The sequence below is a fragment of the Fulmarus glacialis genome, unplaced genomic scaffold (assembly GCF_000690835.1).
Source record: "Fulmarus glacialis isolate BGI_N327 unplaced genomic scaffold, ASM69083v1 scaffold5296, whole genome shotgun sequence".
Classification (NCBI taxonomy): Eukaryota; Metazoa; Chordata; class Aves; order Procellariiformes; family Procellariidae; genus Fulmarus; species Fulmarus glacialis.
In genome coordinates, this window is record NW_009218617.1 from 85,420 (window position 1) to 110,725 (window position 25,306).

Consider the following 25,306-nt stretch of genomic DNA (forward strand, 5'->3'; position numbering starts at 1 on the left):
TTAACTGGGGAGCAACAAAGTAGAAATGCAAGCTGCAAGTGAATAAAGTAGGTAAAAATGCCAGAACAGTGGGACCAGTTGTATAGCTGCAAAACTTATGACTAAAGTGCACCAAGGACTCCATACTTGGTAATTGGTTTTCAAGCAGCTACCTCTGGATTTGAGGAGATAAATTGAAATTGTGTTTATGGATTAACATGAAATTTTACTGTAAACATCACATTTGCCAAAGTTATAACATTTATTAATATCATTTCATTTGTAAAAAATCTTTTTAAAAGTCTGTCAGAAAAATATTTGGATGTTTATCAGCGTGGATGAATAATTCAACCTGAAGCCATTAAGGGTCTTCTGAATGGTTGCCTATTTCTACAGCTAAGCTTAAACAACTGTTTCGTTAAATCTTCCTTTGCCTCTGTTTTAAAGATTTTCACTAGTGTGGGAATGGAAAGGTATTAACATTTCTTTAAAAAGTAAATTCTTCAAATGTTTTTGGCCTACCTGGAAGTATCACATTTCCTGTAAAAGATTCTCTCTTTTGCAGATACATTCTAAGTCTCCGAAGATGCCTATGACTTTTTAAACAAAACAACGTAGTTTGTGAAGCTTCCCCGAACAGAGAAACACTGAGTAGTATACCTTTGGGTGAGTTATCCCCTAACTATTTTTCACTTGGGATGGTCTCTGCTTTAGTACAATGCCAGTGTTAATACTGAATAGTTTACAGGCAAGAAAATGTATTTTCTAAAATCACTCGCAAAGCGTCCTGCAAGTGTATTCAATCTCACATGAAGAAATCATCATTTTACCTTGCAGATCTGCCCTATTCTGGCATGAGTGGCTTTTCCAGTGTGTTCTCCATCAATTGCATTTTCACGGAAGAAGAAATAGATTTTGTCATCTTCTGGATTGTCGCTCTCTGGTATCAGGTGAGCACTAATAAATCTAGGATCTGAGAAGACAATGCCGTTGTGCATGTTACTACTCCATGAGTTGAATCACTTGCCCTCCTTATATAAATGAATTGTGAGTTTGCTTCCCAAGAATCAATCTTTGCACCAAATGACAAATATATCTATGTTGGGTACACCATCACCCATTAATATACGACAAGTATTTACATTCCTCTTATTTTTAATACATAGAGGTGTTTGCTACAGATACTTAATAAACAGATCTTAACTTTGTTATTGGAGCAATTAAACATTCATGAAATCTCTTTATAAATGGTTGTATAACATTACAGCATGGCTTCCTAATTCCATGTATGTATTACTGACATTTTTCTTGTTTCTTTGGATGTTTTGACTTTGGTCAATAATCTTTCTGTATGTGTCGCCCATAAAATGAGAGAATTATTGAGATAAATGTAATATTCCAAATTTTAACAATAATGAAGAATATATAAAGAAAGTATTTTACATCTGGAAAAGTATTAATGTGTTGCTGTCAAAAAAATTGAGTTAAAAAATACAGTTTTGATTGATATTGTCTACTTTCACACTATGATACCACAAACCCCAACATTTTTGTCTCGTTTTCAGAAGAGAAATGCATTTGTGAATTTCTATTCAAGTTTTGAAATACTGTGTCTTGTTATTTTTTAAAGAACTTTTTTTCATAGAAAATCTTTATTTATAGAATCATAGAATCATAGAATCATTAAGGTTGGAAGAGACCTCTAAGATCATCGAGTCCAACCATTAACCCAACACCACCATGCCCACTAAACCATGTCCCTAAGCGCCTCATCTACACGTCTTCTAAATACTTCCAGGGATGGTGACTCGACCACTTCCCTGGGCAGCCTGTTCCAAGGCCTGACCACTCTTTCAGTAAAGAAATTTTTCCTAATGTCCAGTCTAAACCTCCCCTGGTGCAACTTGAGGCCATTTCCTCTCGTCCTATAGCTAGTTACTTGGCAGAAGAAACCAACCCCCACCGCACTACAACCTCCTTTCAGGTAGTTGTAGAGCATGATGAGGTCTCCCCTCAGCCTCCTCTTCTCCAGGCTAAACAGCCCCAGTTCCCTCAGCCGCTCCTCATAAGACTTGTTCTCTAGACCCTTCACCAGCTTCGTTGCCCTTCTCTGGACACGCTCCAGCACCTCAGTGTCCTTCTTGGAGTGAGGGGCCCAAAACTGAACACAGGATTTGAGGTGCGGCCTCACCAGGGCCGAGTACAGGGGCACGATCACCTCCCTACTCCTGCTGGCCACATTTGACAATTAGAGTGACAACATTATTTGGTGATAAAGAAGATACATCAACAAATGAAAATACATATAATGCAGACTGATTTATGTAAAAAAAGGTGGAAAGAAGTTTTGGGAGAGAATTTTATAGAAATCCTAACAGTAAATTCATACCAGTGGTGAATCTGGCTCATCACTGTATTTTACAGAGATACTTCAGCTGGTATATTTCACTATATTTGGAAAAAGAAGGCATGGGCATATCCAACAGATTTACCAATCTGTTTTAGAACCATTTTATGTCCCGCTGGGATAATTAACTGTAAACTATATTTAACTACTCAGAGTCCTGTTCCTATGTGAAATTATAAGCTATTTTAGTGTCATGCATTAACATCTTTTCAGTGTATGTTTATTGCTATATAGTCATGGAAATAATGAACTGTACTTTGTTTTGCCAGTTTGCACTAGCTGTCCTGTGACACTGCCTTATTAAAGATGGCAGTGTTTGTAAGAAACATATTTTGTTATATTTATATATATGCATGTATGTGTTTAGATGTTTCTATTATATAAGTACATACTGCATAATTTTGTGTGTGTGTGTATATTCTCATGTACTCTGTGTGTGTATATATATGTGTGTGTATATATATATATTCTTGTGTACTCTGTGTGTGTGTGTATACACAGTACACGAGAATGACCATACTGGCTTAGACCAAGGTTTACTTAGATCAATATACAGACTCCAACATTGTCCAGAAGTAATTATCTGGGACAAAGAAAGAATATGTTAAGTACAAATAATACTCTCCCAGAATAATCTCCCTTCCTCCAACTATTTTCAGTGTAGCTGATTCCCTGAGCTTGGTTGCTTTCCCCGTGCTTAGTAACTCTCAATAGATTTTTCATCCAGTTATCTGTCTAGACTCTTCTTGAACCCATGCAAATTTCCAGCATTCATAGTGTCCTTTTGCAATTTGTTCCTCACGTAGACAATCTAATGAACTAAAATCTACTTCTGATTTTGTGTTTTGAACATTGATCTTACTAATTTCATTTGGTGCCTCTTAATTCCTGTACTGGAAATACCCACAGTGTTCAAGATGTGGATCAATTGTGCTCTTATACAAGGGCTATAGCAATGCTCTTTGTTGAATTCTCTGTTCTTTTTCTATTAATTCGTAACATTTAAAATGGATTTGACAGTTCCTAAGCAGTAATCTGAAATTTTCATGGAGCTTTATCTGCCATAACCCCAGAACCTCACTCTTCATGCTCAGTCCACAGCCCATCGTTTTATACGTGAAGATAGGCATGTTTTCCTCATGGTTTTCCCCATGGTTTATCACTACATCATTCATCAAGAATAATTTAATTTGTCATTTGATTGCTTAGCTACCCAGTTGCATAAGATCCTTTTGTAATTCTTCACAGTCTTCCTTTGTCTCACTATGTTGAATAACTTAGTATCGTGTGAAAAATTTTCTCATCCTGCTGCTCAACCTCTTTTTCAGGTTATTTATGAACACGTTGAACAACACAGGCCACAGAACAGATCTCTGTGGAATGTGTCTATTACCTATTGTTTATTAAAATAAATCTTTTTAGACATCTGAAAACATCAAAAATCTGTAAACAGCTTAAGGTCTCCACTCCGAACCCCAGTAAATTAAGCTACTAAATTCACTTCCTTTCTTTCTAGCATGCATTTAATAGCCTTCAAGTTACACTGACACAAGGCCCAAGATAAATAATATCTAGACTATATTATACCATGGTAAATATCTGTTACTTCATATACGATCTGTGAGGGCTTTGAACACAACTTGTATCACAAGAAAGACAAGGCTTCAGCTTGAAAATTCCTGCATCGCAGCATGTGCAAGGATACATCAGAGAAAGAGGATACCCATTAGTAGACACTGGTCTGGGCTACTGGGTCTGGAGAATCTCTTGTCTGAATACACTGTTTTTACAATCTTAAGGTCTTAATGAAAAGGGTAAAAAAAATCATTCAACCAAAACCTAAATACATTCCCAAATGGTTGAATAATTTGTTTTTAGCACAATGGGTTTTGTAAATCACAAGATATCAAATTCTAAAATAAATCACTATATTATCAGGCATCAAAAATCTAACTTTACATTGGCCTATGAAGATACTGTGGGGAGTCCCATTTGAGTCAATAATATTGCTGATGTAGTATGGGTTATATAAACTTGCCCTCGGTTAGCATGTTATTATTCTTTTCTTTCCCTCTGATAATTTTGCAAGTGAACCTAGAAACAGTAAGAGAGTCTGGCAAGAATGATAGCAAAATAGTTTAAGAAGTGGAAAATACATATTTCAAATAATTCTGTCAGAGTGGTAGCAGAGGAGAAGGGTGTGAGGAAGGCAGGTATAACTAACACCATAGCCAGAGCGCATGTGAATATGCTTTGTATATATTTCTTACCAGTGTCATCTGGGATGAATCCAGATTTTCAATTAGTGATTAATAATCCTAACTACATCCCTGAAAATAAAGCAGTTCACACAGTCTCATATTAGAACACGTCCATTGTACATCATGGAATAGGTATTTTTGAATAATACTGGTGTTTCTTACTGAGCAAACCTCAGGCTATTTTGCTGTCTATCTGGTTAAATTGATATGTTTTAGTCAATAAAAGAGTGGTTCTTCATGTTATGGGGCCCTTGCTCTGGTTACCTGGTGGTGTTTGGTTTTTTGCCCCTCTTCCATATAACAGATCTATGCCTATGCAATGAAGCAAATAAAGGAAGAACAGGCCACATGTGTTCTGTTGCATATAGAAATAGATTCATTTCTGTTCAGAATGAACATAATGATCATAAAAGCAACATCATGATTATATGTGTGGAGAAAGGGAAAGAAACGTGGTTGATAATTTCTTAGGTTATAAAGCTAAGAAGTGGGTGGTGTGAACTAGTGATCTGTAGTGTGTTCTTTATTGTTTCATTAGCAGAGGAGCTGTTTGACTTGCCTGAGGCTTGATGCACACTTGCATTTAACTCCAGGGCTTCCGACCATGCTTAGAACTAACTGTTTAGGGTCATGATGAATCAATCAGCCAGATGGCCGGCAGTCACGCAACACAGCGCTCTCCATGGACTACATAGCATTTTTTTATTGCTTTTCTTTGAGGAAGGGAAGGGAGATGTTGTCCACAGACGAGGGACTTCTCCTTGATTCTCCTAATTGCTCACCCATGCAGCAGAAGAAAGAATGTCATCCATGAATGTGTATATTCAAGTATTGAGACTGCCCTGACTTACCCTGCAAAATTAAACAGGTTTGGTATCAAGGGGTCCCCATGGGAAGTTTAAAATAATTCAGTCCGGGTTGACCTATTTCATACATTTAACACAGCCACAGAATAAGTGCTGGAATGAACTTCAAGCAAGTTTTACTGAATGGAAAGTGGGACTTTGATCCAAACCCACTGGTGACAACTGTAAAAGTCGGTGTACTGCAGCTATCGTGGGTAGATAGGATGGCTTCAAATTTCTGTGTATGAATTATGGGGTATTCTGCAACCCTAAAACTGTCTCCAATCTGTGAAGCTCTCAGAAATGTTGTTACAATAGTTCAACACTTTCTTGTTTAAAAGCAGTCTCCCATTGGCTAAAAGTCCAGAAAGCATGTTTTGGGAAAATTAATTTAAGAAATAATTTGACAGCAAATATTTTGCAATGATTCATTGCTTTAAAAAAACACAAGCAGACAACGTGGAAGAGTGCTTTAAAAAACAGCATACATCAAACAAACATGTCTGAAACATGTTTAAGCATGATCAAAGGAGAAACAAAGCCACAGCATAAACATGATCAAAATAAAATTACAGCTAAAAACACTTCTCTGATCTTGCAGCCAATGTGAACAAGCTAAAAATAAAAACTTAGATTTTCACTTAAAAAAATCAGCCTCAAGAAGCAAATTATTAAAGCACACACCTTTTTCAGTCTCCTTTTTCCAGTTGTCTTGGCTGTGGGGCTATTTCTCAGCTTCCACACGACACCTTTCTAGTGCCACTTTTTGTGTGCCCTCCTGCAATTACCAGCTCTGCAGACATTTCACTGGCAGCAGCCCATTAAACTGTCCTTCAGGAGAAATCTGGCTCTTTATGAAAACGACACCTTGGTCCAGCTGCCTCTATGATTTATATGCCATTGTTTGCTTAGTTAAGTAATGGAAACATGCTTTGCTTGTCTCAGCACTTCAGGTTGAGAAAAAGCTAAGGAAAATCAATCTGCATTTGTTCTTTTACAAATGTTGCTCTTTAGCAGCAACAACCGCACAAACACACACCCCCCCCAATAGCAAGAAACAATAAAAGTCAGAAATTGGATTTCTAACTGAATTGTATTAGCATTTTAATGAAGATCTATAAACTTGAAGGCACAGAAATTACCTTTAGCTGTCAAGATTGAGTAAGCTGAAGAAAGAGAAGCTGGGGTCATCTCTTCATTGCGTGACAGGAGCCAAAGGGCAGTTCTCTCAGGAAATGTTTTGTAAAGAGTTCGAACTAGATCCCCCTATTATTGTATATTTACGGTCAAAATGACTAATTTATCAGTTCACAGCAAGAAAATTCTAGGAAACTAGGGAAATTTTATGCTCAGTAAAACTGCAATTGCTGTAATTCAATGAAAAGTACTGGAGGGTGACTGGGGCCCTGAGGAAAGAAACAAGACTAGGGAAACTGAAATTAAAAAAATTAACAACAGAAATAGACAGCTACTCAGGACTTCATAAATACGTACAGTGCCCGTCCACTGAGACCCAGCACAGAGAAGCAAGCACTGTCCTCAGAAAATCTGAACTTGAAATTACAGTGAGCTCTACTACCCACAGAGAGGACTTTGCAGCACCAGTCACAAATGTGCACAGCAGAGCCGTCTGCCACGGGTGCGCTCGGCAACGTCACCAGAAGACAAAGCTTTTAATATACGGTGATGAGAGAGCTAAGTTGGTTTGTGGTTTTACACACTCGAATGTAGTTTACAAAACACCAGAGCTTTCAGTGATGTTCTTCCAAAGTCCCTTCATTTTAATTCTTCAACTTTCACATCTCTCTTGTTGCCAATGACTCAGGCAAATGCAGTGGAGCTGTCATGGATTCACTGCTTAGTGAAGCTCCTCAATGACACGGATGGCATCAGACCACATCCTCAGGGTGGGAATGCTCTTTGCACAAGGGATAACTTGTGGCTATTACGGAGCTAATATGAGAGTTTTGTGGCCACTTGCTTTTAGATGCTGCCATGGAGAGTAGTACCAGGGACAGACCACAGAGTAGAGATGTGATTTAAAGACACTGTTTTCAAAGCTATGGGTAGGCAGAGGTGGATGTGTGACACGCAGGCCATGCATGATTGAGATGTTAGCAGCTATCACAGGGTAAGAAGCACTATGGTCACTCATCGATGTTGCAATGGAAATTCTCATCAGAAAGAGTTTTAAAGACTGATGATATTTATCAAGTGGTTTGAGTCAAGCCAGACTGATGCTGAGGAACGATGAACTTAAAATACTGTGTTAGCTATGACAGTTAGTTTCTCCTTCTTAGAAGTCATATCCTGGTTTTTCTTATTATTTTTCAAAGACTAGTAAAAGTAGTTTTGGTGACATAGTCAGGTTATAATATGGGCTAATAAGTTCAAGGTTTAGCTAAGGCTTCTTGTAATTTCAATTGCATACATATTCTTCATTTTTTTTCTGATTCAAAACTCTTTGCAGAATTAAGGAAAAAACATCTTCCTCTCTGCAGACTCTGGCTGTTCTGTTTCACTGGTGACTTGTGTGAATTTTTTTGTGACATAAAGGGATTACAGATTTTCAAGGATGAAAGGTATTAAAAATAATATTAACATATCATTCTTCCATCATTTCAATACATGGATGCAACAGCAACATAACAAGCAAAAAGACACACATAAAAAAAGATGCACAAAGCTTTTACACATGTAAATTCCTCCACATCTTACATACACAGCAACAGGAATCTAGTCATTGTGGCTTTTCAGTCCTTTGACCTTGAGTGTCACCAATGGATCACTCTCAGTGTGAGAGACGTTAAATCTGAATTAAGTGGTGGGTTTTTTTAAGGAATTACTGATTTATAGTTGGGGCAAAAGCCAAGAAGGGGAAGCGCAGTTCTGAGTGTCAATAACATACTAAGGCATATAAGCTCAGGCTGGCTGGGTAGCTATAAGGAGACATGAAGAACTCTGTAGGGTTACTCAGCTGAGTCAGGGGACCGAGCTCCGGCGAGCCGGCCTCAGTGCTGCAGTACCAAGTGACTTTAAGGGGAGCGCAATCTTAATTTGCGGTACCTAGCTCCTCTAAAGTAGTGTAAATAAGCCTCTGAGCACCAGCCAAGGCTTAAATCTCCAGGAGGTGCCACTACCCTGAGATCTCTCTCCTCCCTTGCCTTAGAGGCGCAATTCGGTATGAGTATTTCTTGGGAGTAACATTTTAGCTCATGCAGGAAGGAGAAGGAAGAAACTGTTGATCTCTGATGCAATTATCGGTTGCTGAAGCCTTTTTTCTAAAAAGACAACAATAGTTTTGATTCCCTGTAATGACTAATTATATGGTGAAGAAAAGTGAATACAAAAGTTCAGTAAAATTATAGCTTAATTCTCAACGTAAATTAGATTTCTCACAAAATAATGCTTATGATCAACCCACCCTATTTAATTTAAAAGAGGTGATTATTATCTCTTTACAGAACAACAACCAAAATTAACACCTCTTTTCCATTGCTGACTATGTTTTAAGGTGTTGTATATCTATCAACACTGTTAATTTTAAACTGATTTACTTGTCCCTCAGAGAGAATAATTGGGCAACTGAGAAAACCAGTGTCCTTCACAGAACAGACAGGAAGGCTTGCAGCATATTGTCTCCATTTAAGAATACTTTAATCTCAATTTTCTGTATTTCTTAACCTCTCTGCAGAAAAAGCTAACGAGAGTTTCAGCTAAGAGCCTGTTTCTTCCTCTCTCAGTCATTTATCTGAAGTTTTTGACATTGATGCTTGGAAATAAAAACACTGGAAAGCCTGTGTCTTAACTGTGTAACCTACATCTTTAGACCTCTGGATGAGTGACAAAACCTAAATATCACAGTCTTTGTGTTAAAACATGATGTATTAAGGGAGGAAGTGGAGCATGGAGGCACTGAAACAAAAGATGTTTCTGATTTGGGGTGTTACAAACTTTTGGCAATCAAAGTCATGCTACGGGCCTGCCTTTTGTAAGCTCTGAAGATTCACAGGTGGCGCACAGGTCCCTGGAGATGCCCAAGCAGTTTATGGTAGATGACCCAAAACTCAGAGACCAAACCTGTTCCTCTCCACTAACATGATTTTCTCAGGCCTTCCAGAATGCTGAGAGACGTGTGATTATGTCTGGATGGAATATTCTTCGTCTTTGCAACTTGGAAATTAGAGGGTACAAGAAAGTGTCCTGAAGGCAGAGAGAACATGCCGCAGCAACACCATCAGCCAACCTCCTGACACAGCACGTTGCAGGAGACAAGTCCTTGGCTGAGTGTGAGGAATAGCTGGGGATTAACAAGGCAAACACATTTCACTGAAGGGAAAGTGGGACAGCCTTCAGCAGTACGATTGGCAAAAGCATGAAACACCAAACTGAACAACAGTGGCTTGACAAAGTATGTCTTCAGCCTCCATAAATCTCCTGAAACCTAAACTCTTAAGATTTCTCTGTCAGAAATCTGTGCACAACCCTGTCTCCAGCAGGACCCTTTGTCCATGCATATAGTAATTTTTTTTTCTTCCTACACTGTGAACAAATATGGCCTTTGTGTCAAAAATCATCTCTTTTCAAAATAGGAAGAAAACTTCCAAATTTTGAACTGCCAGGTTCAATTTGAAGTGTGTGGAAGGGGCTGTGTAGTTGTAAAAACAATCTCCTCCCCGATGTCATGTCAAAAAACTGGACAGGACTCTGCCATCATCTCAATTCTCAGTGAGAGATGTTCATTCATCGGGAAATGATCATCAGCCCGAGCCAGTTCCCAAGGAATGATCCAGCAGACAACACTCCTGTAGCAATTTCCTAACCTATCCAATCTCCTGTAATTTAATTTCTTTGTTAAATCCTTTAGATTTGGCCACAAAACTGAGGTCATTTTGTCAAACTATGAAAAAGCTTTTGTTGTTATAATTAACTTTTACAGCTAGTGTAAAGCAACTTGACACAAAATCCATTAAAGTAAGATTAATGAGGGATGGCAGCAAAGACTGAAAAAAGGGCTGGGTGAATGACTGGTTTTAACTGATCTGTCAATGTATCCCAGCAACATAAAATGCAGTAAGGCATCTGTAAGCGGAAACAAAACCCCTCAGCACAACCTGAGGTATTCAGTATGATAACATCAGTTATGACAACCTCTTTCAGTAGTCATGTGAGAATAATATGTGATTCCAACTTAATTTAGCTTCAGTCAACATAAGGTATTAACAGGATTTGTACCCAACTGAAATATGATGTGAAACTTAGTTCTGCTCATTGAAAAAAAAAAAAAAAAAAAAAAAGGAGAAAGTATTTGATAGCACAGGTGTGATGAAAACCATGGAGTTGCAACATTACCTTTTACGCTGCTCTGTCAGAAAGTTGTTCTCGAACTCTGTTTAATTGGTATGCACTTTTATTCTGTACAAGCAAACCCTCCTTTTTTTTTATTCACTGACAGCATTTCAGAAATATTTGATGTAATTACTGTGACTTTTAAGAATGAAAACCTTCTTGGAGTAACATTGTATCAGACTCAAAATTTTAACATTTTTTAAAAGCAGTGGGGGAGGAATTTACAGCACACATGCTTGTGATACATGAGAGGAATTAGCAGAAAGTTTAGCAAAAGTATTTAAAAAGTAATAAAAGAATGAAATGCAGTAAAAAATATAAGTCCTGTAATAAATGGGAAAACGTGGAATATTTTTTTAAAAAATGTTTTCTACCAACAGGTCTGGCAAAAAAAAAAAGCTGAAAGTATGTCAAATATGGAGCAGAACTGAGTATTAATAACGACAACCCATTTACACAATCTTGTGAAAAAAGCTGATGACTCACTAGTCCATGCAAAATATCTCATAGGAAGGTTTGTGCACCTTTCCTTCTCATGGAGCTTTTTCCGCCTTTAGTGGAAGTTCCTTCAGAGAAACCGAAGGGGTGGGGAAGCGAAGAGAGCTGTGCCCTGCGACTGTCAGATTTTACAAATGTGTCAAATGTTATCATAGAGCTCAGGAAATATGATTAACTTCACTGACATCAGTGGAACACTTTTTACTATTTATAAAGGTATTGAATTTTGCTCAAACAGCAGCAAAAGAATCAATAAACACCAATCCACAGGTATATGGCCATATTCACAGATAATGTGTTGTCATGAATGCTTTCAAATATTTCCTAAGAGCTGTGGAGCAAAAATATGGAATCCAGTCTTTAAAATAACTTTTGTTCTATTTTTCTGAATGATTATCTGTAAAAAAGCTCTGTCCCTGAAAGGTTATGTGGTTTCTTCTTATACCAACTCATCTAATAAAATCGTCCTACAAATCTTGCTGCATTTACATGAACAGAAAACTTTACAAACCTACCAACAGGAAATGAAATTTATATATATAAACATATATTAAAAATACTTGTTTCTATAATCCAGGAATCTAACCAAAACACAGGCCAGCCTACCACTTTAAAAGATAAATCAGAAAGGGAACTATTTTGTCTTTATTTACTTAGTAGGTTGGGGCAGCCCTAAGAGCCCAGGAACACCAAATTCTGCTGGATGTTGTACACGAGATAGTGGTCTCAAAGATTTACAGTTTAACCCTTGTCTTTGAACGAGGTAATTTTCCCTGATAACACTGCAGGATGTCTCACCTTCCCAACATGTGAAACATTCAGCCTATAGCCGCCAGTGATATGGACCTGAGACTAGAGGGAAAAAAGAGCTAAAAAAGGTGTATCAGCTGGGAGTTCAGTTTTGGTGGGTTACTCTCAAGAGTATGGAAACTTTCAGACAACACTGCTGTTTTTCAGATTGAGATTCTTAAAAGCAGTGTTACCACATTTCAATAATATAGTCATTTATCTGTACACTACCACATTATCTGAGACATTCACTGCTTCTGAGTATCAGCTATTAGCTGGTGAATACCTGTATACCTTGACATATCTTAAATGCTACCGTAAAGTTTACCATTTCTTTTTTACTGGTTGATGTGTAAAAGCACCATACAGTAAAAGCACCATTTTTTAGAAAATAAAATCTAACAGCCAGCTATTCAACAAAGATAGATTGATATAAATCCATGGAATCCAATGGAAGAGAAAAGGATGGGATACTTTTGACACCACTTTGAAACCTAAAAGCTCGGCATTGAAGTCTGAGATAAGTAATATAGGGTGTTCCAAAGATCAAGGGGAAAAAAGAAGTAGCACTTTGGCAATGCAACAAAATGGGAAGTTCAGGATCTATTGCTCTGTCAAAACTTAAAGGCATCAAATGAGGAACCATTTGTCAAGCTTTTTTTTTTTTTTTTTGATCTGTCCATCATACCTTAGAACAGTGATTCTGTGAATAAGGTATTTGGGTCTTCTTTGTTTATTTTCTCTGTTATTTAGTCGAACATGCCACCTTTACAAGTGAAAAATAAGTACCCGTTTGTCTCTCCCATTTGTCCTTTTCTCTTCCTGTTCTCTCTTCCTTACACCATGGTCATGAATAAGGCTCTACAAAATGGCTAAATGGTGCTGGTGGTGACATTTGTTTCACCCTTTTGTTTTGCAGGTGTTGCCTGGTGGAACCTGTAGAAGAACCCAGTGAAGTTACTCAAGTGGGACTGGAGCAGTATCTATCATGGAAACATGGGTTTGCAGAATTAAATAAAGAAAAATTACTAAAAGATTTTGTATTAATTAAAACCCTGAAAAGGATGAAAACTGATCTGCTGGGAAATTACATGCCATATTAAATATGCAGGTTTGTAACTAAGTGTTATCTCTCCTTCCCTGTTTAAAGGTTACAGAGATATTAAAATGTCCTGCAGTTACAGCACAAAAGGCCTGACAGTATTTCAGAAATAATGAAACTATAAAATCTACAAGGAACTAACAAATCTGAATTTAACTACAACAGATGCTTTATCTACATTTCTTGATGTTATACGCTCTTTGTATTGCATTAGGCCCAGTCCTGCTCTAGTAAAGTTAACAGCCACAACTCTGCTAAATACAGAAGTCGGAGTGTATCCTTGAGAATGGAGCTTAATATTAGCGTTGCAATTCTTTGCTAGTGTGACTTTTGAGTTGTGCTCTTGAACTACCTGAATGTGTTATCAATGTTTTAAATACATTGATGTTTTCACTTTGTTCTAAAAATAGGCTTTTAATACAAGACAGTATTTAGCAACCTAGTACCAGCCATCAGTTTGATATCAGCCGTGACATTATTTAATTTTCAGAATCAGAGAGGTTAAAGCTCACTGAACTATAAACAGTTGGAAACATGGAGTGTAATCCCAAGGCACAGCTCTGCACAAGCTGTAATTTAAATCATATTGCATGCTAAGCTGAAAAGGCAGTGCAGGTCCCAAAGGGCATGAATAAATCTGCAGTCACTGATTTGCCACACACATTTGTGTTGGGATTCTGTAACTGTGCAAATGTGATGTCTTCCTTTAGTGCAGAGGACCTGTCATCTACTGAGATTTGTAATTAAATAACCCAAAGAACAAAAGCAATTACTTAGCCTTACAAGCATTCAGACTGGAATTTACACGATTTCATGAACAAAGAGAAGGGGAAGTCATGGAGACAGACAGAGAGGGAGGCTTTGAGTCTGCGACTTAATTCAGCTGTGTCTAGTGCTAGCTGAGATTTTAATGTATAGACCAGGTATTCACATACCTGGCTTACTTTGAACTAATAATTCCGTCATCGCAAACTCCACTCTGAAGTGGATGTTTCTCCATCTAAGGAGCCAATTATGTTTCCAGCTGGCTACATGCCACATCAGGTGCCGGCTTTGAGCAATCAGTTGTGTTAATTGCAAGCAACACTGAATGCCTTCTGGGACAAGCAATTCACGGTTCAGGAATGTTAGTGTAAAGGGGTTAGGTTCAGCCCCATTACCAAGAACAAATCACAAAGTTTGCATAGGTTGCAAACTAACAGTTGTAATTTTATGGAATGGGGGAAAGAGGTAGGAACAGACTAAGGGGCTGTATCCTCACGTCATTAACAGATGCTGGGCATCTGTTACTTGATGGGGTGATGGCTATGTGGTGGTGGAGCCCTTCATCTTTTCAGCTCAGCAGTTCTGTCCTCCCATCCCCCTAGTTCTGTCAGGTATTCTGATAAAGGCCAACAGGGCCAAGACATTGGCTCAAGAGAAGACTACATCAACTGCCCATGAACATGATCTCCACATTTGTTGGCATTTTCCTTCTTTCTATTTGTCATACTGGGAAAATAATAATAAAAAAAATACATAGGGGTTGTTTGATGTAAAGGAAATATTATAAGGGTATAAATAACAGTGAATGCCATAAATGGATGTTGAAGGGCAGATATATATAAAAAACAGCTATTGAAGAAGTAAAGCATATTAATGAAATAAGCTGAGCACTGCAGTGAGTAGAAATCAGTAGATCTTTCTTGGCTGCATTGGGGATATTCTTATTTATTATCAGCTAAAGATCTGGCCTGTGGTATTTTTTAGTATCTAACTTTTGTCTCAGTACCAGAATAACGAGTTTTAGCTAGTCTATCTATTTGCAAGGGTTGATTTCTAATACGTTTGCGAATGAATCGCGGCACCAGCACTATTTAAAAGAAGAAACCTGCCCAAATGTTGGAGATGATGAATGGGAGGCTTGGGTTGAATCTTTAGAGATAAAGGGAGTTAGTGTGTGGCGGGGAGGGGGAGGAACTGGTGCAAACCTCAAAGTCTGCAGGTGCTTAGAAACAGCGTAAAGGCTCAGGAAGTGTCTCTAACACCCTTTAGAGGCTCAGTCCCTGGTGTCCGCATGACTGTACAAAGAAAACTTCTTAAAACAAAGCCATCTTATTTCTCCCTTTAACACAGACTAAACCATTGCCAAACAGTTTTGCGTCTGAAGCTGTGAATTTCATTAAATTCAATGCAACTCGCTCAGCACTCTCCATTTTTGTGTGGCTGAAACCTCTAATTCTCCCCCCACCGCCCCGCGGCCAGCGTGCTCTAGTCACATCACACTTAACCTTTGCCTTGGCTTCTCAAAAAAGAATTTGTTTCACTCTATTCACGGCTTCAACAGTTTGGCAAACTCCACTTGAGTGCCGCGCTGGGCCTTTATATTGAACACACTAATCTGATTGTTTTTCCACTCTACAAACTTTGGGTCAACAATCAAGCTGCTGCCAGAAACTAATTAATTTGCAAACAGGCCCCATTTTCACAGGGGGAGAGCTTTTGAAACCTATGTCAGCAGAGCTGGTCACACCATGGTGACATGCATTGTCATGGCATCCACTTTTCTGGGTAATTCTCCTCACTAATTTTTCACCACACACATGAACTCAAATTACCCAGTCAACAGTAAATCTCTATTGAATGCCCACCAAACTCTGAACGTGGTGGCCTGAGAAGAGGAAATTGGTATTGACAGGGTCAACACTCATTAAATTGATGGCTATAGCAGAAGAAGAAAAAAACCAAACACAAGAACATAAAAAAAAAAGATTCAGATGTATGTCATATCCCAATGAAGGGGGCTGTAACAGACCCATTCCAGCTTTGTTTAAATCAATTAGTATTCTGCTGTGTGATTCCCTACAAGTAGATTTCTGGTTAACTTTTCTTGAAAAACTGGTTAGTTACTTCTGTGAACAGGAAAGGAGGCATAAGATGGTAGCTAAAAGTCACTGTTTTCCAAGCATCAGAGCTGTGATGAGCCCCCATAGAGATCTCAGAAATCATGGGAAACTTACTTGAAATTGCAAGGACTATAACACATAGGCTTTGTCTTTGGCATCCTGCCACCTAATCTGAACTTTCTTTTTCCTTAAGCTGATGCGGATTTTTGTAAAAATCATAAAGAAACCCATGTTGTGTAATTTAAAGTGGGGCCTACAAAAAAGCAAAGCAAAGTGCAGTCTTAGAATCTGAACACTACACCTGTCCTGGACAAATTACCTTTTTTCCCCTATTAAAATTCATCTCCAGGGCAAGAGGAGAAGCTTCCCATGAACTGATGTATGTGGGTAATGTGTTTATATTTATACATATATATATACATACAAATGAACAATCCTTCTTAATTTAAAAAAAAAAAAAAGTTTTCTAGAGAACATAGAACATCACTGGGATTACTGGTAATCAGACAATTGCTGGTGTTTTACTATTCAGTGTGAGAAGGGTACAGAGCTGGAGACATCCAGGATCAAGAGTGTGACTCCTGGAGCTGGGTTTTAACACAGCTCCTACTGCTGGAGGTGGCAGATGAGACTCAGATTTGTTTATGTAAAGCTATCTCTATAAAAAGCAAATCACCTGGGTCATCAAATTTGATTCTGAACACTCAAGCGAGATCACCTGATTTGCCCTATACAGCCAGGTGCATTGATTTATCCACATCTAGCATCTAGCCAGAGCTTGTTCTGGCTCATTCGTTCAATTTCCTCCCAAAAAAAGTCAGAGCATAGGTGATGGGAAGGGCTACGCTCTCAGGTCTCTCCCCGACATGAAGCTTACCAGGATTTACTGGGTCATTGACCTGATTATCACATTCACCACTGACATAAAACCCCTAAAATTTAGCAATTCTAAGGCACATCACCAATATATCAATTCAGTGTGCATGAGTGAGTGTAGACCCCAAGCTGGCAATCACTCCCAAGTCTCTGTTTAGAGAGAGACTATGCCCTGATCTGTTTGGGACTGGGGTCATATCCCACGGTGCTTGTTTTGAGAGCTATGAACATCTTTCCTAAAACTGTACTGTGTGCAGCAGACAAAATTCTCTGGTCTCCAGTGGAAACAGTGCACAAAACACTCTGAACTCCCCCATTGTTTTTGATCTTACATGCTCTATAAAGACAGCCCAGAGTATGAATTGCAGCAAAGCATGGCTTCTAATCTACACTTCCAGCTATTATTTTTTGGTGTGGATAATAAGGCTGACCAATCTGAAACCCATAAATGAGCCCACGGTTAACCATATAATATACACATATCCTAAGTCAGGTGTTCCTGAACTAATTTGTATCCTAACTTCCCCAAGCATATTGTGGCTATAGCTCAGACCAATATGTTTACTGATGGAAGTCTTTTTGCCCCAGGTCATATTCTCTGGAGTGTCAGGACGTTCTCAAAATGTGTGGTCAAACCAGGGAAATGCCCTCTTCTGCTTCATCTTTCCTTCCCGCTTTTTCCACTCCAGCCTCAAAACTTATCCTTTGGTACTTTAACCAGTTTTTCATACCTAAACGCAACAAAATCTCATCCACATGAAGAAAATGACCTAATCCTAGACGATGGTGGGGGAAGGAGGAGAGAGAGAGAGGGAAGATCTATTTCCTAGAAGGATTTAAAATAATGTCATTCAGGCCACTTGATGGGAGATTATAATTTTTCTGGTTGTCTTTACCCACCATCTTCATGATCGTCCTCACATCCAGAGCAACTGTAAAGCACATTCTCTAATTGCTACTTAGTCTTTGATTTCTGAATAAAATGTTATAAAGATACAGATAGCAGTTATCAGACAGGATGAGTCAACTGGTTCAAATACACAAGTATCTTCTGATCAAGTATTCAGGGGGACTTATGGCTTCCTGAGTTGTAACCGTTTCAGATCAGTGACAGTATAAATGTCAAGTAATACCATTAAGAAAGAAGTGATTATTTTGTGATTTCAGAAATTCTACATTTCTTCCAAGAGAAAAAGAACGGGTTGTAATAAAAATGTATAGAGAAAAGACTTGTTAGATTGCAATGAGAAAAACAATCTAAAATTCATATTCAGTCTCTCAAATTTGGTTCTAAAGACTTAAGGGAGGAAAAAAACCCTGTAAATTGAGTTTGTATGCCATTCTGTTCACATTATTATGCCACCGTCACCATAGTTTCTGAGTACTTCCTAGCACTCTGTTAGGTGACATTAGCATTTGTCACACATGGAATTTATCACTGTGAAATTATTTATTACTATTCTTAGCAATGAAGATAATGGGAATGGGGGTGGGAGGGCGTATTGAGTGAGAAACGAGACTTGCATATATGGACATGTTTTGTTCCTGCAAGGGTCGGAGTTGTTCATGCCTGTATAAGCAGTGGTAGGAAAGTGCGGGACTTGGTCCACACTACGGCCTGCATGATAGGAGATATCAGCTGATTAATTTGGTTCAAATATAGAAATGCATATTTTAAATGCAAGAGATCCTTTCAGGGCAAAACAAAACCAAACAGAAGGACAACAACAAAAACACACACACAAAAAAATCCCCTCACTGTTTTCACTGGTAAGGTTGTTTAAATATGCCCTTGTAAACTTATGGGAATGGAGACCTGGGAGAGACTTCTTAGGCTACTCACTGCAGTCCCTTGTGATGTCAGGCAAGCATGTATATGACAACACACGAAATGTTATCTAAGTTCCTCTTAAAACCAGCTAGGCTGCTTCACTGACTACTTCTATTGGGCAGCTTTTTCTAATTTCATTGCCCCCACGGTTTAAGACTTCTAATTTGAAGACTAAATATATTCATATGCAGTTCATACCCTGTTTTTTTAGTTTTTTTTTTTAAAGTCCTTTATTTAAATAGCTCTTTTCTTGCTGGATATTTATTGTATTTGTAGCATCCATCACCTCCTTTCTCCAAGAATATCTCAGATGTACTTTATGAAATAATCCCCAGGTACCAGGGTGGCTGTCTATGCTGGGTCCTGTCTATGCTGGTAGGTCAGCCATCTTCCACATCTGCTTACCTTTGGTGGCATGCATTTTAGTGCTTTCTGCATATCTGGATTGGGAATGTGTAGGAGGTGAGCTGGAAAGTGGGAAACTAGGAAGGCATTTAGGGACAAGGGAGTGGCACAGAAGAGGGGGACATCAGTGGGTATGTATAGGTGGGAATAGGGTTTGGTGTGGATGACCAAAGACAAATTATAGATTCAAGGATGCAGCAATGAACACATCCAGCTCTCAGCAAGAGTAGTTGCAAAAGAACAATTATTCATTTCTAAACATCTTGACACATTTAATACTTTTTTATTAGAGAGGTAAAAATCCTATAAACTAACTACAGTCTTGTCTTTCTCTTGCCATACATTCCTCTTCTGTGCAATACATATATATTCAAAATTATGTGTGTATGTTGCCAGTGCTGGGACATCCTACAAACTGCCATAAGTGGAAACAACATAAAGTGATGGCTAAAGTTCTGTATGAATGCCAGGAGAGTATCAAGTCCATGTTTCCTGCCTTGGAGCCTGTGAAATTTAAGAGGGCATTTTCTTTTTTATTGAACAGTCGCTCAGCTTCTATAATTCTCAGCTGTTTATGTAGCCGTAAAGTAAAGATTACCAAGGACAATAACCCCAGGGGACTAAGCACAGCTACTACCCCACTTTAAAAATTAAGCCATGGAAAGTATGCTAAAATAATATCATAGAGCTGGCTTAAACCCATAAAAAGCAAGGAAATTCCAAGACAAGGCTGGAAATCCAGACTGACAGTCTCTCTTAACCCGAGGTCTAGTAATGAGGGTGAGCGAGGCCAGTATTCCCTCACTTTTCTGGGGTGCAAACCAGATTCACAGTACTACCTTAATGCAGCTTTTGTGATTTAATTTCCTTTCAAATCTTCTGCAGCCCAACTCTGTTTTGCTTTTAAAATAAATGTTTATGGTTATTCATTTTACAAAATGTTAACAATTTAAGGCCAGATCCCCTGTGCTCAAGTCAGGGAAGATGAGAGCGGCTCCAAGCTTTCCTTCCACTCCCCTAATCTTCAGCTTGAAAACTGCCGTCAGTACATTGCTTTTGCATTGCTTAGCATTTGCTTTGGTACACTGCACTGCCATTTCTGCCTCCTTGCCTCCAGCCATGCCCTCAGCCCTTCCATGAACGCTGCCGCGGATGGTGTACAGCAAACGCTGCGTGTAGTTCATCGGGGAACTCCCTGGTACCAGGGGAAGCTGTTCTGACCTGCTCGGGCCTCCTACTCATCTTTTTTTATTGCTGAAGCAGTTCGTAGAAGCAGGACCTGATCTACGTTTTCTTGAAATAACACTAGCTTCTGATGGCTCTGAACTGTAAGAGGCAACGGCACATTTAAAAGAAAACATGGGTTTTGCCTGTAGGCAAGACTCTAAGATGTATGTGTAACATTAAAGCCATTGCTACTTATAGTAAAGCTGGACAGGAGATGTTTTTCAATTTCAAGATTTTTTTTTCTGAGTGTTCAAAACTATTCTTGACCCTTGCTGGGACCAACTAAGACTGTCAAAGCTTTTTGTGCGGAGAAACCCCATGCACTTAGCAGGGGGGCCAATAATGTCCAGGGTGAGCATGCACATGGCTTGTAACAAAGTACATGATTCAGTCTGGGGCACTGAACTGCAGCTTTTCATATCCAAGATGAAACACCAACATATTTTACTGTGGTTTTGCAAATGCCTCCATGTCACATCTGGCCAACTCTGTATCAATAATTAAATATACACTGCTACAGTGACTGATGTATGGTCCCCTACCTTCTAGATGAATGCCCCAACTACATGGCTATAGAATCAGTCTCCCTTGCTTTATTTGGCTTGGTGACTGTTTAATTATTTATACAAAACAAAATGTCTTTAGAAGCCTGTGAGTATTTAATACCTTTAAAAGACTTAAAAAGCCTTTAAGAGCTGCCGGTCAGCACCTTCCCTTGGGCCGGGCACAGTTCAAAGCTCTCTTCCCAGCAACATTTAACTTCTTATGAAAGGTGGAGCATCTCCAAAAAGTGACTGTGTGATCTCATAGAATCATGGAACCATAGAATCCCAGGTTGGAAGGGACCTCAAGGATCATCTGGTCCAACCTGTCTTGGCAAAAGCACCCTGTCCAGCTGAATCTTAAAAGCGTCCAATGTTGAGGAATCCACCACTTCCCTGGAGAGATTATTCCAATGGCTGATTGTTCTCATTGTGAAAAAGGAACTCTGTATTCATACTTAAATCCAAGAAACTAATTGCTTTGTGCAGTGTTGTCCTACTTTTACGTCAGTTCAGGATGATATTTAAATTCTAAGAGAAGTTTGCAAGCTCTTAATGTCTTCTCCTCTCCATTTTTGGTACCAAACGGCTGTTTTTTCCACACCCTGTCAGCTCTGACCTTAGTGTTGGTATGGGAAAAGCAGTTTCAAGTTCCTGCTCTGAATGAAGTAAACTTTAGCAAGGACTTAAAACTGGATGTCTCACCATCTAGCTATTAAACTCCAAGGGGATGAGGATTTCTCTTTGTGAGTTTGATCAGAACTGCTGTTCTTATCCAGATTTCAGTATATGTCCATTAGAATAGTGGGCTTTAACCTGAAGCTGAGCACACTGTAGAAAGCAACTAGAGAAGCAAACCCACCACTACATAGCAATCCATGTCTTTACTAAAAAATGCATAAAGGTCTGCAAACATAAGGTTCAAAACTAGTTTATACAGATCTTTAAGAAAGTAAAGTACACCTCATCCTTCAATAAGAGCTTATTTCATTAGAAGTATATCCATTTTAAATACATGCAAACACAAAGCTTCTTTTACAATTAATTTAAAAGAGACAAATGACAAAAGAAAAAAAAAAAAATCAAAGGACTGGCATGCCTGCAGAGTTCAAACTCAAACAATTATAATTTTTGGATTTCCCTGTTAGATGCTGAAATTAGGAGTGCTGTGTGGAAAGGCTGCCGGGACCTTATCACTGGGAAATTAACAGCAAAGTCTTAGAGCCTTTAATAGGAACGTTGTAGTGCAGATTTTAAGCCAACCTCTCCCTATTAGGAATGTAAACTTATTAAGTTGCAATGGAGAGATAGCTTTCAAAAATGTACTTAAGGATCATTTTCTATTAAATTATAGACAGTTATGAGAATAATTTCTAAAGGCCTCAGCTTGATTCTTACCTGTTTTTAAATTAGCTTGAAATTTTCCATACAGGAATATGTGTAAAAACTATACATAGAGTTGAAATTCATCTTCACCCTGTGCTACGATAAATGCTGCCTTTCTACTTTTATGCTCATTTTGGATGATACTTTAATTCTAGAGAGCTTGAGGTTCGTCAGCTCTTTATGTGCAACTGTCTTCTCCTCCCCGTCTTGAGCACAAAGCAGTTGTGGTTTCTGCACCCTGTCAGATGTAACCTTAGTGCTAATTTGGGAAAAGTTCTCACATTCAGTGCTGAAAGACTGATAACCGAATCCACAAAGGAATGACACATTTTCAGCGATGAAGTACAGGGGCTGTGGACAATGGCTGTGCTTTCCCACTGCATAAATTCTCCTGACTCAGCTGTCATTGTGCAAATCTACTGCACAAAAGCAGATTTTGCTTGCATGATTGGACTTTATGTCATCATGACTATCATAACAAAAGTGGGTGTTGTGTTATCTTTAACACATTATTACTCTACCAGGTACCAAGATAGATGGATATGTCTGTAACCCTTGTACTTTACTATCTATTGAAGTCCAGAAATCTTGTCTATTATCATAATAAAATAAACCAATGAACAATATTTCTGGGTTACTGGGCAAGCACGGGCTGCAGGACTGAAACGTGATAGACCTGAATCTGTCCTCACAACAGTCCACATGAATTATGACAAAACTAAATTTAACAGGACAAAAATCAGATTCATACAACTTGTCATATCAAAATACAGATTCATACAACTCATCATATACACATTTATCTGATACATATATCCAATGCATATATCATATACAGTTGTTTATCCAACCTGCAATAGCACATTTTGTGATTTTAATTATGAGTCAGGGATTGGTTTTGTTATGGATTGTATACAGAGCTAATATGATAACCAGTAGGATACTAGAAGTTCCTGACTGTAGCTAATATGAAACTGTGTTGTTAAAACATAGTCTGCTCTTACACATTAAAAATTTGCGTGAACAGTTTGCACTAAATTGCAAAACCACATAAGAAAACGTGGACCTCAGCACAGACATAAATAATGTGGCTAGGAGTGAAAAATATCTAAGAACAAAATACTTTGTGAATTCAAAACCAGGAGTGCAGATGCAAGCAGCGTGTACAGCAAAAGTGGCTAGTCAACTCTTCAAAAATTAAAATATAAATTAACTCAGAGTAACTACAGTTAGCATTACTGGCTCACTTAAATCAAATGTCAGCTTTTTCAAATGATGAATTCTCATTTCCAAAATGCTCATATCCTTGTACAGCTAAAGCCAAGTGTAATTCCATTTAAGTTATTGGAACTTTGACTTCAGTAGAACTTGGATAGAATACTCGGATGCATTTTAAAGTATTTTGGTACATGAAGCCAAAACCAGATTTTCTCTGAAACCATCCCCCTCTCCCCATACACACAAACAACCAACTCCAGGCCTGATTAGTAATATCCATACAATAACGTAAGCTATTGTCCCTTGTTAAACTATTGAACATTTTGAAACCAAATAGTTTGGAATACCCAGGACGCTTTTCACTTTTTCCAAACTATTGACAACTCTGGCCTGCTCAGGAAGCTCTGTTGATTCACTTTCTGCTGGACTTTGGTGACCAGTGTCAGATTCCCTTCAATCCAGCCAAAAATTAAAGCCTGTACAAGGCACAGTCCTGCCCAAGGCTTTGTAGCTACTTTGTATTGATGTGTGGCTGATGCCTCCACAAGCCTTGAGCTTCGGTCCAACTTGCACCCTACAGCGATCTGCTCCTGTGGCATGACTGCATTAGCTGTAGTGTCTGTATATATTTTAAATTTAATCACACTCCACAAATCTCAACGTAATTAAAACAAAAATGCTTCTTTATAAATCACTTTTGATTAGTTTAACTGGTTTAAGACAAAATTCTGCTCCAAATAAAAGAGGGGTGAATATGTCACAGATGTTGCTGGAACGAAGCTGTGTGCTAGTCTTTAATGGCTAGATGAACTTATCTGGATAAATGTACATTTTACATACCATTTAGCCACCGGGAGTCATGCTGCTCTGTTCTGATAGGATGATGATGCCCCAGAGTTCGGAAAATGGCAAAGTCCCTGCCCATGAAGTCTGCCGCTGTGCCAGAGTACAGTTCTCCATCTGTGGGAAGACGTAATTGTAAGCAACACGTCTCAATTTTCCAGTCATGGTAAGTCAGAGAAAACTGTCAGTCCTATGTTTATATTACGCTAATAGGGATAACAAGAAAATTACAAAGCAATAAGCCAAATGCAATGTATTGTCATTGAAAATATGTAATTAGACTCACTTTCTCACTGCAGAGTTTAACTGTAACCTCTCTCAAACAAACTGTATCTCCCAACTGCTAGTGCAGCCTCTTTTCAAAAATATGTTTCGATTCTTAGGCTGGAATAATGACAGCTTGTACACCTATCCCTGGCAGGCAGTAGTATGCAGCCCCCAAAAACCCTACCTAACTGTGAAGTTACCCTGTTTTGAAAAGGAGTTTGGACTGGAGACCTCCAGAGGTTCCTCCCAACCTACTGGGTTTTTGTGACTCTGTGTTTGGAATTAGAGAGTCCAGCTTATTCACTCTCGGTTCAGAAAATCATCAAGTCCCTTGAATTTTTCATATAGAAACTGTCTTTTGGTTGATCTTTGGTTTTGTTTTGCTTTTTTTTTTCCCCCCTGCTTTTTTTTCTGAGCAAGCAAATCCTCTGAAAACAGTTATCTTCTACAGGAAAGACAGAACATGCCTTTCTCCTCCTGCCACCTTTGTAACTGTGATGTTGGCAAAGGGCAACAGCTAAGGGAAAGAATAAATGAGATCATTCCCTGCTACCTTGACCCCATGCATATCACAGTGAACAAGTGAATTAAAAATT

General features: G+C 38.6%; 1 protein-coding gene across 1 annotated transcript in view; it reads right to left on the reverse strand.

Annotated features, from left to right (window-relative positions):
- Window positions 1-24,580, reverse strand: part of SEMA3A (sema domain, immunoglobulin domain (Ig), short basic domain, secreted, (semaphorin) 3A) — a 58,445-nt gene extending 33,865 nt beyond the window's left edge. Inside the window, exons 1-2 of the mRNA XM_009580081.1 lie at window positions 24,441-24,580; window positions 810-952 (exon numbers count right to left, since the gene is read on the reverse strand). Coding sequence (XP_009578376.1) covers window positions 810-952; window positions 24,441-24,525 — 228 coding nt within the window. The 5' untranslated portion in view covers window positions 24,526-24,580. The remainder of the gene's footprint in view (window positions 1-809; window positions 953-24,440) is intronic.
- Window positions 24,581-25,306: the final 726 nt, after the last annotated feature.